This window comes from Lithobates pipiens, unplaced genomic scaffold (assembly GCF_037356315.1).
Source record: "Lithobates pipiens isolate NorthernLeopardFrog02 unplaced genomic scaffold, aLitPip1_a1.2 Scaffold_24, whole genome shotgun sequence".
Classification (NCBI taxonomy): domain Eukaryota; kingdom Metazoa; phylum Chordata; class Amphibia; order Anura; family Ranidae; genus Lithobates; species Lithobates pipiens.
Genome location: NW_027507786.1, coordinates 3,258,694 through 3,278,909, shown reverse-complemented (window position 1 = coordinate 3,278,909; position 20,216 = coordinate 3,258,694). Strand labels below are relative to the sequence as shown.

Below are 20,216 nucleotides of genomic sequence, written 5' to 3'. Positions count from 1 at the left end.
CTGCAGGAGTAGGACGACACTAGGCACAAGGGCAGTCCTAGGTGATATACAGTGGTGTGAAAAAGTGTTTGCCCCCTTCCTCATTTCCTGTTCCTTTGCATGTTTGTCACACTTAAGTGTTTCGGAACATCAAACCAATTTAAACAATAGTCAAGGACAACACAAGTAAACACAAAATGCAATTTGTAAATGAAGGTGTTTATTATTAAAGGTGAAAAAAAATCCAAACCATCATGGCCCTGTGTGAAAAAGTGATTGCCCCCTTTGTTAAAACATACTATAACTGTGGTTGTCCACACCTGAGTTCAATTTCTCTAGCCACACCCAGGCCTGATTTTTGCCACACCTGTTCACAATCAAGGCATCACTTAAATAGGAGCTGCTTGACACAGTAAGGTCCACCAGAAGATCCTTAAAAGCTACACATCATGCCGAGACCCAAAGAAATTCAGGAACAATTGAGAAAGAAAGTAATTGAGATCTATCAGTCTGGAAAGGGTTATAAAGCCATTTCCAAAGCTTTGGGAATCCAGCGAACCACAGTGAGAGCCATTATCCACAAATGGCGAAGACATGGAACAGTGGTGAACCTTCCCAGGAGTGGCCGGCCGCCCAAAATTACCCCAAGAGCGCAGCGACGACTCATCCAAGAGGTCACAAAAGACCCCACAACAACGTCCAAGGAACTGCAGGCCTCACTTGCCTCAGTTAAGGTCAGCGTTCATGCCTCCACCATCAGGAAAAGACTGGGCAAAAATGGCCTGCATGGCAGAGTTCCAAGGAGAAAACCACTGCTGAGCAAAAAGAACATCAAAGCTCGTCTCAATTTCTCCACAACACATCTTGATGATCCCCAAGACTTTTGGGACAACATTCTGTGGACCGATGAGACAAAAGTGGAACTCTTTGGAAGGTGTTTGTCCAAGTATATCTGGCGTTGAAGGAACACTGCATTTCATAAAAAGAACATTATACCAACAGTAAAATATGGTGGTGGTAGTGTGATGGTCTGGGGCTGTTTTGCTGCTTCAGGACCTGGAAGACTTGCCGTGATAAAAGGAACTATGAATTCTGCTGTCTACCAAGAGATCCTGAACCATCTGTTCGTGTACTCAAGCTGAAACGAACTTGGGTTCTGCAGCAGGACAATGATCCTAAACACACCAGCAAGTCCACCACCGAATGGCTGAAGAAAAACAAAATGAAGACTTTGGAGTGGCCTAGCCAAAGTCCTGACCTGAATCCTATTGAGATGTTGTGGTATGACCTTAAAAAGGCCGTTCATGCTCGAAAACCCTCTAATGTAACTGAATTAGGACAATTCTGCAAAGATGAGTGGGCCAAAATTCCTCCAGGACGCTGTAAAAGCCTCATTGCACGTTATCGCAAACGCTTGGTTGCAGTTGTTGCTGCTAAGGGTGGCCCAACCAGTTATTAGGTTTAGGGGGCAATCACTTTTTCACACAGGGCCATGATGGTTTGGATTTTTTTTCACCTTTAATAATAAACACCTTCATTTACAAATTGCATTTTGTGTTTACTTGTGTTGTCCTTGACTATTGTTTAAATTGGTTTGATGTTCCGAAACACTTAAGTGTGACAAACATGCAAAGGAACAGGAAATGAGGAAGGGGGCAAACACTTTTTCACACCACTGTACACCTCCCTCTCTGCTATAGGCCTTCAGTGGGTTTTTTTTTTCTGCCTAGTCAGGCGTAAGGACCTAGTTCCCTGTCTTGGCTATTTTTATTTTTTATTTTTGTTGTGTTTTTTTCCTGGATCTTTCCGGTGAGATCTACAATCAACTGACGGACTGGACATTTGATCCAGTGATTAACCCAGTCTGGCCAGCGAGTGCGTGCAGACTGAAGCTACGTGATAGGTTGCCCGTGACATAGCCCCACTGGACAGGGGCTGGCCCTGCGAGTTGAGCGTCTTGCGAGGTCGTGTACGACCAGGTCTCCGCTCGAGTCGCAGCGTCCCTCATGGCCGACAGCCCCCCCCCCCACTTCGGTGGCGAGGAGGTTCTGTCTGAAACGATGCCCGCTTGGTCCTTGTATAGGACAAAGGCTCGAAGTCTTTCAAGTCCCCCCTCTGGAGGTCCCAAGCAGCCCTGGTCGGGCAAACCGGGAGCGGGCTTCTCCAGACCCCCAGATAAGGCTCCTTCGTCATGAAGAGGCGCCCTCACCCGCAGTCCGGGTAGGGGGACGTCTTCGCTGGTTTCCGGGCCTGTGGACCTCTCTGATAAATGATAAGTGGGTCCACGAAGTGATTCTGTCCGGTTACAAGATCGAGTTACAGACTTGTCCCCCAAGCAGATTTTTTCCGTCCAATGAGCATCTGTCTCAAGACCGCTTGTTAGCCCTCTGGGGCGCGGTGCAAGGCTTGTTGCTCCAAGGGGTGATTGTCCCGGTTCCGGTGTCGGAATGTTTCCAGGGCTTTTATTCAAACCTATTTACGATCCCCAAAAAAGAGGGTACGGTACGTCCCATTCTGGACCTCAAGGCCCTGAACTGCTATGTGCGGGTGCGGAAGTTTAGAATGGAGTCTATTCACTCCATGGTGGTATCTCTTCATCAGGGGTACTTTCTTGCCTCCATCAACATCAAGGATGCCTACCTGCACATTCCGATTTGTGCACAGCACCAGCGGTTCCTCCGCTTTGCTGTGGGAGAGGAGCATTATCAGTTTGTGGCATTTTCCGCAGGACAAACTCCAGAAATTACAGGAGGCAGCCCGCTTGCTGCTGTCCAGCAGGTGGGTCTCCCTGCGGACTTGCATGCGGGTACTGGGCCTGATGGTGTCAACGTTCGAGGCAGTCCTGTTCGCTCAGTTCCATACGAGACCCCTGCAAAGGGATATCTTGTTAAAATGGGACAAATGTTCCAAGTCTCTAGACCTTCAGATTCGGCTGAGTCAGGGAACCAAAGGGTCCCTTATCTGGTGGCTTCGTTCCCCGGCTCTTCGGCAGGGAAAATCCTTTCTTCCGCTGTACTGGACGGTGGTCATCACTGATGCATGTCTGTCTGTCTGGGTGGGGAGGCTACCTATCAACATCTTGGAACTCACAGCGATCAGACTCTGTCTGGTTCATTGGACGGATCGACTTCAGGGGCTCCCGATACGGATCCAGTCAGACAATGCCACGGCGGTGGCCTATGTCAACCACCAGGGAGAAACAAGGAGTGTGTTAGCCATCCTGGAAGTAGCCGGCATTCTACGGTGGGCAGAATGTTTCGTCCCGGCCATCTCTGCCGTTCACATTCTGGGGGTGAACAACTGGCAGGCAGATTACCTCAGTCGTAAGTATTGAACCAAGGGGAGTGGTCCCTCCATCAGGAGGTATTTCAACTGATCTGTCTATGCTGGGGATCTCCAGAGGTAGATCTGATGGCATCTCGAATCAACAGGAAGGTGCAGAGATTTGTGACCAGGTCTCGGGACCCTTTGGCGGACGCCTCAGATGCTCTGGTTGTTCCGTGGGGCCAGTATCGGCTAATCTACATCTTTCCTTTTCTCAAGCTTCTGCCACGGCTGTTGCGCAGGATCGAAGCCAAAGGAATTCCGGTCATTCTAGTGGCCCCAGACTGGCCTCGTCATGGTACGCCGACCTGGTGCGTCTGGTCGCAGGCGCCCCCTGGCGGCTGCCTCTAAGGGAGGATCTGCTATCCCAAGGGCAGATCTTCCACCCTGCTTTACCATCACTGGCTTTAATGGCCTGGCTATTGAAAGCCAGTTGTTGAATGATAGGGGCTTATCTGCGTCGGTGAGTCCGACGCTGCTCAAAGCTAGAAGGTCTGCTTCCAGGACAGTTTATTATCGGACGTGGAATTGTTTCATGGTGAGTCAGGGGTTTCACCCACCTTCCTTTTCGGTGACTCGGATTTTGACTTTTCTTCAGAAGGGAGTTGAAAATAATTTGGCCTTGAGTACTGTCAAGGGCCAGGTGTCGGCCTTGGCGGTTTTCTTCTTCACATTCCCTCCTGCGTACCTTTATTCAGAGAGTGAAGGTACGCAGGAGGGAATTTCTCTGTGTCCCAGGCCGCAACATCCAAGGGAATTTGCCTTGCACACCTTAGATGTGGTATGGGCTGTCAGGGTGTATTTGGTGGCCATTGAGTCTTTTCGAAAGTCAGACTCCCTGTTTGTGATCACGGACGGACCAAAGAAGGGGCTATCTGCTTCCTTGGCGACCATTTCTAGATGGATCAGGCAAGCGGTGACTTAGGCCTATTCTATCAAGAGTCGGGTTCCTCCCTTCATAGTGAAGACACACTCTACTCGGGCGCTGAGTGCCTCCTGGGCCTTCCGTCATCGGGCATCAGTAACGCAATCGTCGGTGCACACTTTCACAAAATTTTACAAGGTATCGGATGTGCTGCCATCTGCGGGTGCTTCTTTTGGCCGCAAGGTTCAGCAGGCTGCGGCCTAGAGGTTTTTTTTCCCTCGTGAAGGGGCTTTGTTTTGGCTGGTCAGGTGGGCTCCGGGTTGTTCTCGCTGAGCTCCAGGTTGTCTGCTTGGCCTGATTTTTTTTTTGTTGGCTGCCCCACCGCTCATGTTTGGCACTGCTTTGGGACATCCCTATGGTTCTGAATAGGGATGAGCTCAGGCGTGTTCGCATGGAACACGTGCGGAGCCCGCCAGGAAGTGAGAGCAGCGCTGCGCTAATCACAGGCAGTGAGACATTGCCTCGATGTGTGGCTGCAGAGATCAGGCAATGTCTCACTGCCTGTGATTAGTGCAGCGCTGCTCTCACTTCCTGGTGGGCTCTACACGTGTTCCATGCGAACACGCCTGAGCTCAGACCTAGTTCTGAATAAAGGAGGCTGTGTCTGTCAATGAACTAATGAGAAAATAGGTCCATAGACAGAACCTGCCCCTCTATGGAGTTTTAACACTTCTGATACTGCTTGTTACATAACTCAAGGCCTATAACAGAGAGGGGGTTGTATATTACCTAGGACTGCCCATGGGCGTAGCCAAGTCTTTTTTTCTGCCTAGTGTCCTACTCCTGTAGGGGGCGATATAACCCTATGGTTCTGAATAAAGAAGGCTTTGTCTGTCAATGAACTCAGAGAAACGGATTTGAAGTTTTCTTTATTTTATTATTATTATTATTATTATTTTTTTTTTTTTTTACAAACTCCGTTTTGGCATCAAAATTTGGTGCACCTATATTTCAAATGGTTTTTTTTTTTTTCTATTTTTTATAAATAATTACATTCCTTCTGTTCTCAGCTGAGGGGAGGAAGAGGAGGAGGAGGAGGAGGAGGAGGAGGAGGAGCAGCAGCACACTAAGCTTAACAGTGAATGGCTGTGCAGCGGTGGCATATCAGGACAAGTCTGATTATTGGAGGAGAGCAGGCGGAGTTCTCACTATAGCTAGAGAAACTGACCATGCTGTGCTCCTTGTGTGGTCAGTTTTTAATAGGATAGCAGAGGGACTGGCAGGAACTTCAGGTATTTCACACAAAGGAAACAATACAAGGAGAAAAGGAGACTTTCTCATACAAGTCCCATGTACAGCAGCCACTTATCAGGAATATGAAGTGTTGAGGCAGCAAACCCTTTAAAGAGGAAGTAAACCCATCTTTGTTTCCCTGCAAAGGTAAAGCATAATGGGCTACTATGAATCGCACCGCTGTCCCCTGTAACACGAAGCGTCCATCTTCTTCCGGGTATCGATGCTCCGGCACTGCGAGTGGCCGGAGCAGCAATGACGTCACTCCCGCGCATGCGCACGGGAGCCACCACTAACGGCATATTGCCCTTGGCAGCGGCATGCTCAGTGCACCTGCGCGCTGCTGTCTACGGCGCACGTGCCGTAGACAGCGGTGCCTGTCTTTTTGCAAATATCTCATAAACCGTGTAGGTTTAGGAGATATTTCTAGGCTTACCTATAGGTCAAAGTGGTCTGTAAGGGTTTACAACCACTTTAAGTCCCATAGTATCTGGCCATGCATGTGTAGGAACATGCAATGGAGACCCCGGATCTGTACGATGCTGGCCAGTCCATTGGGGACCTTTTTGGATAACATTTCCAAAGGGAAGTTGGCAATAGGAACTTCCATGTTTTGATCGATTTTTGGCTTGAGTGAGGCCTAAAATAGCAAAGGGACATGTGCTTTCATTGACAAGTTAAAGAGAATCCCAAAAAGTCATGCGTCGGCTGTAACGATTCAAGCTGATTTGCAACCTAACTCTCAGCATTTGTCTAGCCCTGCGGCGTGCACACCAAGCAAAAGTCACTTTTGTCGTCACACAGCACAGCTTCCATTTTTAAAAGTTTTTTTTCCCTTTTTGTTATAATTATAAATGACAATGTAAGCCAACAAAATACATCATTAAACTGCTAAAAATAATTCCCTATACAGTATGGTTTTTCTTGCAAGTCCCCTGAAATGTCAGCTCATCGGCCGTCCTTTTGTCATTTTTGGCAGCTTCTGGCAGCGGCACAATAGTCGTTTTTTTTTTTTTCGGAGCCTGTCTGTAGTATCTCCACAATACTTAAAGTAATGCATTTGGAATGTCCTTTTAAGCCACCTGAGTGCCCAGAGATTCCTCTAGCGCGTCACAAGGCCGAACGCCCAGGGGACTGTACAGCAGATACATTTTGCAGTGTTCACCATGGAGAATTGCAGGCCATGATGCGTCGGTTCACTGATGCCCATCTTTCCACGCTACCCCTGGAGATGTTATTGAGGTCACCCAAGAGCGCAATGCATAGTTGTGACGTTCTGCACAGAGCTGTCACTTACTCTGTACCTGCACGCAGGCATATGCGTCCATCTAACCTTATATGCGGTTATTGTGTTACCTTCGTTTCCATAAAGCTGTGCTAGAATTTTCTCTTTGACTTTATTGTGAAGACCTTCTTGCCTTTTTTTATCTCGTTGTTACAGGGCTTTGCCGCTTTGTTTAGAAATGTTCATATCTAAAATTGCTAAATGATCACTTATCTGTCCAGGGTTTTGTATTGTAGGCCTCTCTAGGTGTCTGCACTCTTTCTAGAAGCACCCTGAGGCTGCATTCACATCTGATTGTAGCGTCTTTGAGCATTTTTCCGGCCATTTTTCGTGCGTTTTTTATGCACCATTTTAGCACGTTTTTGCACCAAATTTTATTCTTTATATTATTATTATTAATAATGTATTTTTTGTTAAAGTCTGGGTATTTATTATTGTAGTTTTATTATTCGTATTAATAATAACTTACTATTTTTTAAGGTTAGAGGCTAATTATTATTTATTAATGTATTATTATATATTGAGAAATGGCAATGAACAGAAATGGGAGTTTTGAAGTGTAAAAAAAAAAAAAAGAAACTTATCAAATTGATGGTACCAATTTTATTAACCACCTCAATCCCGGGCACTTTCACCCCCTTCCTGCCCAGGCCATTTTTCACCTTTCAGCGCTGTCACACTTTGAATGACAATTGCGCGTTCATGCTACACTGTAAGCATGTGAAATTGTTATAATTTTCTTCACACAAATAGAGCTTTCTTTTGATGGTATTTAATCACTCCTGGGTTTTTTATTTTTTCTAAAAAAATAAAAAAAAAATAAAGTCCAACAATCTTGAGAGTTTTTTTCTTAGTTTTTGACAGTAAATTTTCTAAATAAGTTATTTCTCTCCACTGATGATTGCTGATGGGCACTGATAGGCCACACTGACGGGCAGTGATTAAGTGGCACTGATGAGGAGGCACGAATATGGCACACTGATAGGTGGGTGGCACTGGGTACAGATAGGCGGCACTGGTGGGCACGGATAGGCGGCACTGATGGGCACTGGACATTAAAGGGTGGCATTGATGGGCAGCAGTGAAGCATATTGATGGGCAGCACTGACTGGCATCACTAATGGTCACTGATTGCAGGCACTTGTGGGCACTGTAATGGAAATTTGTAAGTTCTGTATATAATTGTATTCTATTTTGTATGTATTGCACACTGCACTAATAATGTTTTCAGTACATATTTGCATTCTTTCGAGTCCGGATCAGAATTAGCCTGCCTATGTTACGCCCCTTGTTACCATAAACGTACAATTGTAATATTAATGTGATACCTACGTAATCATGTGTATAAAAACCTTCAATTGCGTCATAATAAGGCAGAACAGTTATTTGGAAAGATGCGTAGTGTATCTTTTGTGTCTGTTCCCTACTGCAGTAGTTCTTATTCATTTGGAACCACTAATCAATATGAGGATAGGAGTTGCCTATCTATAAATTTCCATGTCAGTACTTAATTGTAATCAGGGCACTGATGATCAATGCCCTGGTTACATACCTAACTGTCCCCTGTGAGGAGACGCTGCTGATCTGCTCTCCTCTTCTCACACTCTGTCAGTGTGAGGCGAGGAGCGCCGATAACCGGTATCTCCGTGTTTACATGTGACCGGCTGTGATTAGACACAGCCGATCACATGGTTAAAGAGCCGCGACCGCGGCTCTTTACACAGATCGGGGTCGCACCGTGTCCTAGCAACATGACGTCCACCCGTAACGAGAGCCGCACCGCCCAGCCGTCATTTGAGTGGTTAAACAAACATGATTAAAATAGAAAGTTTAAAACCAGAACATGAAAATCATGCGGTCACAGTACAAACGTTGGTTGCTTCTACATTGTTTCGCCAGAATCATGGCTTCTGCTGGAGCTTTTGTAAGACCTTTTATATACAATGTCACTAAAAATAAGAAATAAACAATATATTTTAATGAACATTCGGAAAAGAAAAAAGAAAAGACACTAATACATACAAAGACCAAAATAGGTCTAGCATATTTACAATTCATATGTTTACATAAATACAGCGATATATAGATCATCTGATGGGTGCACTCTCACCCCAAACTTGAATAAGATTCCTAAGGACCATCAGTGTGCCGAAGAGGGGATAAAATAATTACATATTCATTCATTTTAGGGCTGTGGAAATTAAAGATTAATTCCTCGATTAATCAAATACATTTTTTTGATCGATCAAAATTCTTTTGATCGGTACTCGCCTCTCCGCCGGCTTCCGTGTCTTTAGGGAGTTCCGTCGGAGATCCAGTGATGTCACGGACATCGATGTCACTGGACTCCTCCCCCCTTCCCCAAGTGCCTCCGTCTGCTAATGAAGGGAAAGGGGGAGGAGTCCGGTGACGTTGAAGTTCTGATTGAATGTAACGTGTACAGGGGGAGGAGCTACGCATGACGTCACTCGCTGCTGCCCTACGGAACTAACACGATTGTCAGCTTTACATGCTGTGTTTTTATCATCTTTATGTGAGTAGTTTGTGTTTGAACACAAAAATTAAATCTTATACTTAAAGCAGGATTCCACCCTAAAGTGGAACCTCCGCTGATCGGATCCCTCCCCCCCCTCCGGTGTCACAATTGACACCTTTCATGGGGGAGGAGGGTGGAGATACCTGTCAAAGACAGTATTTACACCCACTTCCAGGCATAGACTCCCGTAGGAGTCTACGCCATTTCCTGCCCTGCCGCGCTGTCTGCTGGGACACACACGGGTCCCAGTGACAGCGTGGAGATTTCCTATTGCGCGGCGCAACTCGCGCATGCGCAGTAGGGAACCGGGAAGTGAAGCCGATTCGCTTCACTTCCTGATTCCCTCACCTAGAATGGTGGCGGCAGCAGCCGAGAGCCGAGCGATCGATCGGCCTTGGCTGCCGGCATCGCTGGAACCCGCGACAGGTGAGTGTCCATTTATTAAAAGTCAGCAGCTGTAGTATTTATAGCTGCTGGCTTTTAATATCTTTTTTTTTTGGTGGAATCCCTCTTTAAGCGGTGAGCACTTCGATCTTTTCTTTCTACCCATGACCTGGCGTCCTTGCTGAGATCTAAGGAGACGTGAGAGAAGTTTATGGTCCGTGTTAACCCTTTTGATACCCGCTTGCATGACCACCTGTTTGCACAGGGGACCATGCCATAAGGTGAGAGTGATTAGTTAGACCCAGAGGTGGAGGAATTGTCACAGTTTAAAATTACAGTTTGAATTTAAAACGTATTTGTGTGAACTGTGAAGTTAAGTCATGGATTGTGGAAACTAACTAGTGTCGGGTGATTGTATATAGTGTATACCACATTTACCACTGACTAATGCAGAGTTGCAATACAAGGAGATCAGCTAAAAGTAGTTGGATCTGTATGTGCGTTTATAATTAATCCAAATTAGTCGATTAATCGATTAAAAAAAAATCTATTAATTGAACACAAAAAATGTAATCAGCAAAAGCCCTAATTTATTTTATGATTTTTATTTATTTTACATTTATTAATATATTATTACTATTTTTATTTTTTTACTTTTTTCCCATTTTGAGCAAAAATCCACAGGCGCATTTCCATTCATTTCTATGTGAATACGAATCTCGCCAAAAACGCCCAAATCTGCCTGATCTTTGAGCGACAAAAAAAAAAAGCTCCAGAACTTGTTTGAGCTTCAGGCGACTTGGAGTGAAGACATGAGCCGCCCATCTCCATAGAGAATAATAGATTTTTTTTTTTTTTTTTCTTTTCCTCCTCCAGCGTTTTTGAGATTCAAGCAGATAATACGTGTAAATGGGGGCCTGAGAGCTCCAAAAACCCAAAGACGCTCCTGTTTTTTTGCAAATTGCAACAGCAGCTTGCATGGACACGCCCAAGCAGCGGCCTCTCACCCTTGGTGCTTCCCCGTTTGCCGGTAGGGCCACTTATCACATTTTTATGGTTAGCAAAGGAGGCGTGGAGGGCAGAAAGGTACGAGCCAGAGTGCGACCGTGCCATATCTAGTCGTATTGCGTGCAAGCCAGCTCTGCATATCGACTGAACCTAGGTGTAGGCATATAAAGATGCCTGCGATTAGGAGCCAGCGCCAGTTTTTGATTTTTCAAGGTGCTATAGGTACTCTTTGGAGCCCATATTGATGAAGCTTCTTTGCACCACACTTTGGAATTTTATTACAGTTTTGGGTTTCCACTGTGAACGACATTATGAGAATGGAGATGTTGGCAATGGATACTAAAACCTTTGACAAAATATAAGGCTTGGTATGTTTGGCTCTGCTTCTCTTCCTCTGATACCTCTTGGTACGATACTCTCGACCCCGGCGGGGTCACCCCCCGGCCTTGCCTTGATTTAAGTCTTCTGGGGTTGTCGTTATAATGCCATGCTGTCCCCGCCTCCTACAGGTGATACCTCCTTCTGGTAGAACTGTGATCACTAATACTCAATGTTCTCAGAATCTTTTCCCTGCCACCCTTTCTTTCCTCCTTATCTTCTCCTATCCCCTGTCTCCTTACCCTTTTCTCTGGTTGCCCCTGTCTGTTTTTTTTACTTCTCCTTTTTCTTTCATTTATTTTTTTTCTTCTCTTCCTTCTTTTACAACCGTTCCAAAATGTTTTTAGTGTCTTAGCCCTTGTACACACGGTCGGAGATTCCGACAACCAAATCCATCGGATTTTGTCCGAAACTGTTGTATACACACAGTCGGACAAAGTTGTCGGAAAATCCGACGTGATGATGTTATTTCGTTACGATGGGACTACGTTCAGGCTAGTAGCCAATGGCTTTGGTGTAGGAATTTGATCTGAGCATGCGTGGCACTTTGTCCGATCGAAATTCTCTACACATGATCGGAGTATGTCCGATCGGAGCATTTTGTCGGAAAATTTTACCGACAAGTTGGAAAACTTGGTCTGTGTCGGATACTCCGACGGAAACAGTCCGATGCAGACCACACAGTCGGAATATCTGACAAAACGGTCCGATCGGACACATTCCGTCGGAATCTCCGACCGTGTGTACAAGGGCTTATAGTGATACTCCTCATAGTTCAGGTATGGTTTTGTAACCACTTAACCCCCCGGGCCATTTGGCTGGCCAAAGACCAGAGCACTTTTTGCGATTCTGCGCTGCGTGGCTTTAACTGACAATTGCCCGGTCGTGCGACGTGGCTCCCAAACAAAATTAGTTTTTCCCACGAATAGAGCTTTCTTTTGGTGGTATTTGAGAGCGACAATTTTGAGAAAAACTATTTTTTTTTACTTTTTGCTATAATAAATATCCCCCAAAAAATATATTAAAAAACAAATTTTTTCCTCAGTATTCTTCTACATATTTTTGGTTAAAAAAAAATCGCAATAAGCGTTTGATTTGTTTGCGCAAAAGTTATAGCGTCTACAGAATAGGGGTTCGTTTTATGGCATTTTTATTAAATTTTTATTTATTTTTTTACTAGTAATGGCAGCGATCAGCGATTTTTAATTTTTTTTTTATTTTTTTATCATGACTGACATTATGGCGGACACATCAAACAATTTTGATACATTTCTGGGACCATTGTAGGGCTAGGGAAAAAATCGATTTAAATCTTGAATCGAGTTGAGAGGTCAAAATTTCATCAAATCTATTTTTTTATATTTTTTTTCACCAGGACCGGTGCGGTGTCCATCAAAAAAAAAAAAACTCGATTTGAATCGTGAATCAAGTGTTTGTTTTTTATTATTATTTTTTTTTTTTTAAATCGCTGATTTCTTTTTTTTAGAAAGTCGCCCAGCTCTAGACCATTGTCACTTTTACAGCGATCAGTGCTATAAAATTGCACTGATTTACTGTAAAAATTACACTGGCAGTGAAGGGGGCTAGGGAGGGGTTAAGTGTCCTGGGGAGTGATTCTAACTGTTAGGGGGATGGGCTACGAATGGCACTTCACTGATCATAGCTCCCGATCACAGGGAGCGGTGATCAGTGACAGTGTCACTAGGCAGAACAGAGAGATGCTTGTGTACATTAGCATCTCCCCGTTCTTCAGTTCTGTGAGCCGATCGCGGGTGTTCCTGCGGCGATCGAGTCCACGGGACCCTACTCGCGGAGTTCCCGGCAGGGTCGTGAGCTTGCTACCGGCGGCGCATGCATGACCACACAGCGGCAAATTCAAAGGGATGTACCTGTACGCCCATTTGCCCAGCTGTGCCATTCTGCCGACTTATATGTACATGTGGCGGTCGGCAAGTGGCTAATCTGACATGTTGTGGGCGATAGCCATTGAGCTGGCTTACCATTCTATTCCATTATTCTGATGACTTGTTTATATATTTTGACTGTTACCTCAATAAAAATATTTTCAACCCTAAATTGCTCCATTTGTAAATTTAGAAAGCCATTATGAGGGAATAGTAGTGGTGTGTGTGTGTGTGTGTGTGTGTGTGTGTATATGTATATATATATATATATATATATATATATATATATATATATATATATATATAATCTCCTTTTAAAATGATTGACTTAAGTCCAAAGTATAAACATGCATACTCAGAACCAATGCAAAAGATCAGACAACAATACAGAAGTTGACCAAAGGGTGGCAGTAAAGAGCTGGCAGTAACCACGTGATTTGGTGAAAGTTGGCTGAAAAAGTCCTGCCGTGTGTATGCAGAACAAGTTCGCGGCTAACACCCTTTGGACAGAAATCCACGGAAAAGTTGGTTTGAAGTCCGATCGTGTGTATAAGGCTTAAAGTGGTTGTAAACCCATACAAACCACTTTGACCTACAGGTAAGCCTAGATTAAGGCTTACCTGTAGGTCCAAGAAATATCTCCTAAACCTATACGATTTAGGAGATCTTTACCCGAAGACAGCCACCGCTGTCTACGGTGCATGCGCCGTAGATAGCGGCGCGCAGGCGCACTGGGCAAGCCGCAGATCGCGGCGATATGCCGCGAGTGTCGGCTCCCATGCGCGGGAGTGACATCATTGCGGCTCCGGTGAATCACAGCGCCGGAGCAGCGAGACCCACCAAGAAGATGGACGCTCGGAACTACAGGGGACAGCGGTGACTTCGCTGGCTCCTGTGTCAGATAAGTGACACATAATGGACTACTATGCAATGTTTTTTGCTCTTGTGGCTCCTCCCTACATCAGATAACCCCCTAGGGGAAGAGCTTTCCACGAGGGGGTTACCTTTCGGGGGTGTGCTCCCGAATCCAGCATTCGGCGTCCGTAGCCACCGAATGTGTGACTCGGCCCTGCCCCCCCAGAGCCCGTGTCATTGGATTAGATTGACAGCAGTGGGAGCCAATGGCTGCGCTGCTATCCAATCAGGACACAAGACACTGGCCGGATCTGGTGTTCTCATTCTGTCGCGAAAATTATGGGGCTCAGTTAAGTACAAGGGGGGCTCGGGGGCGCTGTTGCATTGCATTGAAAAATGTTTTGCACCTTAATGAATAGAATGCATTAAGGTGAAAAACCAGCGAAGGCTTACAACCTCTTTAAGACCCCTTTCACACCAGGGCGTTTTGCAGGCGCTATAGCGTTAGAAATAGTGCCTGCAATTCGCCCTAAAAAAGCTGCACCAGTGTCTGTAGTGTGAAAGCCCGAGGGCTTTCACACTACAGCGGTGCGCTGGCAGGACGTCAGGGAAAAGTCCTGCCAGCAGCTTCTTTGGAGCGGTGTGTTTACCGCTGCTCCCCATTGAAATCAATGGGGCAGCGCTGTAGTACCACCGGCAAAACGCCACTATTGCGGCGTATTGCCGCCGCTTTTAACCCTTTCTCGGCTGCTAGCGGGGGGTAAAAGCGCCCTGCTAGTGGCCAAAATGCACCGCAAATCCAGTGCTAAAATGCCGCTAAAAATAGCGGCGTTTTACCGCACACGCTATGGGTGGTGTGAAAGGGGTCTAAGGGGGGCATGGCAAGGGATGTATCCTATGTCTATATACTTTTGCTAATAGGTGTCCCTAGTTCCCATCTCAGAATGTTGGGAGGAATGCACAATTGCCATCAACTCCCCTCTATCCCTGCTGAGACTTCCAAGCTTGGTAAAAAAGATCCAAAGTGTAAGTTACAGATGCATGAAGATCTAAAAATCGGCAGGCCCTCAACATGTTTTGGGGCGCGGGGCCCTTCTTCAGGAGTTAAAGTGGCAGTAAACTGCTGTGTTTTTATTTTAGGAGGCAAAGTTATGATTGTGCTAGTTTGCATGGCATACTAGCACATTATGTGAAACTTGCCTTAAAATGAAGCCCTCCAGGGGCATGCTGTCATTGCTGACAGGGCTTTCCATCTTCAGCTGGTCTTCATGCCAGGTTGGTGGGCTCTGGTCCTTTGGATGAGCCGCAATCACATGCACGGTATACCTTTCCTTCAGAGTGCGTGTGCCGGTGACGTTCCCGACTGCTTCACAAGTAAATATCTCCTAAACGGCACACGTTTAGGAGATATTTACTGTGCCTAATAGGCATGCCTTATTATAAGCTTACCTTTAGGTTAAAATCAGCCAATGGAGTTTACTCCCACTTGAATAAGGGATGAACAAATTCTAAAAGGGAGGACAATATTACCATATATATTCGAGTATAAGCCGACCCGAATATAAGCTGAGGCACCTGGAATCAAGTGAAGGACACTCTCCAGCAGGTAGGCGTATCATTGTCAAAGTCTACAATCAAGAGGAGACTTCATGAGAGCAAACACAGAGGGTTCCCCACAAGGTATAAACCATTCGCAAGCCTGAAGAATAGAAAAGCCAGATTAGACTTTGCCAAAAAACATCTAAAAAAGCCAGATCAGTTCTGGAAAAGCATTCTTTGGATGGATGAAACTAAGATTAAGATTAATCTGTACCAGAATGATGGGAAGAAATAAGTGTGGAGAAAGCTTGGAACAACTCATGATTCAAAGCACACAACGTCATCTGTGGTCACATGGTGGAGCTTGCAGTGTGATGACATGGGCATGCGTGGCTTCCAGTGGCATTGGGTCATGGGTGTTTATTGATGATGTGACAGAAGGCAGAAGCAGCCGGATGAATTCTGCAGTATTTATATATATATATATATATATATATATATATATATATATATATATATATATATATATATATATATATATATATATATATATATATATATATATATATATATATATATATATATATATATATGTATGTCAGCCCAGATTTAGACAAATGCAGCAAAGTTGATTGGACGGCGCTTCACAGTACAGGTGGACAATGAAACGCACTGCAAAAGCAACCCAGGAGCTTTTGAAGGAAAAGAAGTGGAATATTCTGCAATGGACAAGTCAAACGCCTGATCTCAATCCAATTTGAGCATGCATTTCACTTGCTGAAGGCATAAATAAAGGCAGAAAGAGCCACAAAGAAAGAATAACTGAGGGCAGTTGCAGTTAGAGCCTGGCGAAGCATCAGAAAGGAGGAAACGGTCTTTGGTAATGTCCATAAGTTCCAGACTTCAGGCAGTCATTGCCCGTAAAGGATTCTCAACAAACTATTAAAAATGTTATATTTTATTTATGAATATATTAATTTGTCCAATTACATTTGAGCCCCTGAAAAAGAGGGGAACTGTGTATAAAAATGGTTGCAGTTCCTAAAATTTGTACTTGATATTTATGTTCAACTCCTTGAATTAAAGCTGTAAGTCTGCACTTCAAATTAATTTGGATTTTTTCCTTTTAATTTTATTGTGGTGGCATACAGAGCCAAAAGTATGAAAATTGTGCCTGTGTCCAAATATATATATATATGGCCCTAACTGTACCTGAGCCTCATCACGATCCAGCAATGTGCATGAGAGACACAGCTCCTCTCGGCCCTCTCTCCTAATTGGACAGAGTAAGCAGGGGGAGCCATTGGCTCCTGCTGCTGTCAATCACAGACATGAATGAGAGATGGGGCGAGGCCGAGCAGTGCTGTGTGTGTGTGTGTCAATGGACACTCGGAGACGGCTCAGGAGCGAGCACACACAAGTGCAAGTCGGTTTAGACATTAATGGTTGTGTGTTGAGTTATTTTGAGGGGACCGAAAATTTACATTGTTATACAAGCTGTACACTCACTACTTTTACATTGTAGACAAGTGTCATTTCTTCAGTGTTGTCACATGAAATCGCTAACACCCCCCCCCCCCCCCCTCTCGCCATCCCCAATAAAATAATGACTGGCATTTGTTCTTCAGAAAAGGAAAACCTTTCTGATGGGAATAATGGGCGATGGGTGTTACAGAGCAGCAGAGACGTGGCCTGTCTGTCCTCGCATGGCCTCCATACTAAGACAAATCTATAGGAAAATCACCAGCTATTCTCCACCCTTAAGTTTTTTTCTTTTTTCTTTTGTTTTGTTTTTTTCTTTCTGCCTTTCATAAAAAAGAGATGCCGATGCATGTTCAGGGAGGGGAGGCACGCTTCCCAGCCGATTCATGTGCCTGTATCGTGACTTCAGGCTGCAGCATAGGATGCTCTTGCTTGATGAAGCGATTTCAATCAATGGATTAGGTTTGCGGGGGAGAGGATGGGTGGAGGCATCGTTCATAGCAACCCGATTCTTAATTTCACGTTCTAAAAATACACCCCGGTATCTGATGGAGGGTATGAAATATAAATATAAAAGAAATGAAAGATGTGGCGTCACACATATATATATATATATATATATATATATATATGTGTGTGTGTGTGTGTGTATTTATGTATGTATATGTACACACACACACACACACTATATATATATATATATATATATATATATATATATATATATATATATATATACATAGAATTTTTTTTAATTATTTTTTTCAGGTTAAAGCCTAATTCCATCCAGATCCATCAGTTTGGTTCCTATTGTTTAGTACAGGGGTCTCCAAAGTATGGCCCGTTTTTTTTTTTTTTCTGACCCGTAGCTTGAGTCCTCAGATTTATTGTAGGGTCAGCCTCTGCTCAAACCTCTGTCAGTAGGCAGCGCAGGTCCCGCAACCCGACAAAGCCTGCCCAACCCGGCCCCTCACCGTGTTGTCAGTTGCTAGGACCACTGGCGTCCCGGCAACCATTGCCTCCCGGCTCCCACTGTAATTTTGTATACAGTTTGCCTGTGTAACAGCTGAGCGGGAGCTGGGAGGTGCAGCAGATCTGCACTGATATGCTGGGGAGGTTGTACTTCTCTGATGGGGACACAAAGGTGCGGGGAGGGGGACACAAATGTGGAAGAGGGCTCTTAGGAGGACACAAATGTGCATGCGTGTGTGTGTGTGTGTGTGTGTGTGTGTGTGTGTGTGTGTGTGTGTGTGTGTGTGTGTGTGTGTGTGTGTGTGTGTGTGTGTGTGTGTGTGTGTGGGCTCCGATGGGGACACAGTGTGTGTGTGTGTGTGTGTGTGTGTGGGGCCTCTGATGGGGACACAGTGTGTGTGGGGCCTCTGATGGGGACACAGTGTGTGTGTGGTGTGGGGGGGGGGGGGGGCTCTGATGGGGACACAGTGTGTGGGGCCTCTGATGGGGACACGGTGTGTGTGTGTGTGTGTGGTGTGGGGCCTCTGATAGGGACACAGTGTGTGTGGGGCCTCTGATGGGGACACTGTGTGTGTGGTGTGGGGGGGGAGGCTCTGATGGGGTCACGGTGTGTGTGGGGACTTCCATTACGAAAGCTGACGTGTCGCCGAATCTGACAAAACTCCAGACTGAATTGTGAGAGAAGGCAAAATTGCAAGGAACCCAACCCATTCATAGTATGCTGATAGGAGCAGAAAGCAGAGTGACAGAGAGATGAGCTCATCACTGTGCCAGTTCTGCTTTCATCATCCAGTCACAGGCTGGGGGGAGGGGGCAGGTCCAGGACCTCCTGGACTCAGGAAGTGGGTTGAATGGTGCTGGCCATCAGACTGGAGGACATCTAGAATAATGTACTGCGGGGGGAAAATCTGTGAATTGAAGGTAAATATTGCCACAAATGCTGATATCGTCTTAGCTTGTATTGGGCTATTCTTTCTTATCTTTGTGGTTTTTTTACTGAAATTCTGATTTAATTAACTGTATACGTTATGTAAAGACCTGCATATCCTTACAGAAGACAAATATCTCTGAGATCATCTCCTCTGACTCCTGTCTGAAATCTTATATACACCTTCTAGCTCTGATTTAATATATCACAACCATTTATATGTTTTTTTTTTTGTTTTGTTTTTTTATCCTTAGGAGAAAAGTTTAAAGTGGAAACCAAAGTAATTGCGGCAGATTTTGGAAAACCTGCAGAGATCTACGAGCGCATTGAGGTGGGACTGAAAAGTCTAGAGATCGGAGTCCTTGGTAAGTAAAACTGGGGCTGTATGTTATAAAAATTGGGTTACATGAGGCCCAACTGGGCTGAGGGTATACATCAGCAGTGTATTTAGGTTTTGTGCTGCCCTAGGCCTGACTAAACTTGTGCACCCTCTAATTTAATTTAAATATGACCCACCCCTTCCGGTCAAGGCCACACCCCTTGCTTTTTAAAGCGGAGTTCTGCCAAAAAAATAAAATATATATGTAGGTGCCGGACGTGGTGTAGGTCACTGCGATCACCGCTGTGATCTATGCCCGGAAGTGGGAGCAAATACCTGTATTATACAGGTATCTGTTCCCTCCACCCCCCTGAAAGGTGCCAAATGTGACACCGGAGGGGGGAGGATTCCAAAAAGCGGAAGTTCCATTTTTGGGTGGAACTCCGCTTTAAGACCCGCCCTGAAATTTTCTAGTGGGGACACTAGTTCTGAGGGCGTGTGGGGTATGGGGGTCAGGCAATGGATTCCCTTAATTTGCATAGATTTCCTCTCACTTCCTGTTTGGCTATGGGGTAGGAAGTGATGGGAAATCTCTGCAATAGGACAGAGATGGTATAAAACAAACTGACGGGGGGCTATAACTCTCCCTTATTCTATCCAAAATTTAAAAAAAGCGTTGCCTATAGTTCTACTTTAAGCACAGATGTCAGATAATTTTATGGAGAGGACTAAGAAGATATAACCATGCCAATGGTGCAGCAGAAAACATATAGCACAGTGAGGAAGGTTTGTGGTCCAGGATGATAGGACAGTCAAAATGAGAAGCGACGTCTCACCCCCCCCCCCCCCCCCCCACAGAATGGAAACGGTGAGGATGCCTTATGGGGGCGATAAACGAATCCGCCTCTCTGCCCAAGCCGACGGGGACTCTGTCGGTGCTGCCCCCCTTCAAATTTCTGCCCTAGGCCTGGGCCAGGATACAGTGTTGGTATAAATGTCTGGTGTATCTTATGCTAACTTTCTCGCACAAAACTGACACACCTTATATGGATCGCTAAAGCTGACCAAACACCCCCAATTTCTCTTGGTCAGAGCACGTGCCTCTGTCATCCGCAGCCTGCTCTCCTGTGTCTCCCTCTGTCCTCCTCCCCCCTCCCCTCCCTGC

General features: G+C 45.3%; 1 protein-coding gene across 1 annotated transcript in view; it reads left to right on the top strand.

Moving 5' to 3' along the window:
- The window catches only part of HSD17B12 (hydroxysteroid 17-beta dehydrogenase 12), a 186,993-nt gene that overhangs the window by 77,145 nt on the left and 89,632 nt on the right, over window positions 1–20,216 (top strand). Inside the window, exon 4 of the mRNA XM_077453521.1 lies at window positions 18,987–19,097. Within this exon, the coding sequence (XP_077309647.1) occupies window positions 18,987–19,097 (111 nt within the window). The remainder of the gene's footprint in view (window positions 1–18,986; window positions 19,098–20,216) is intronic.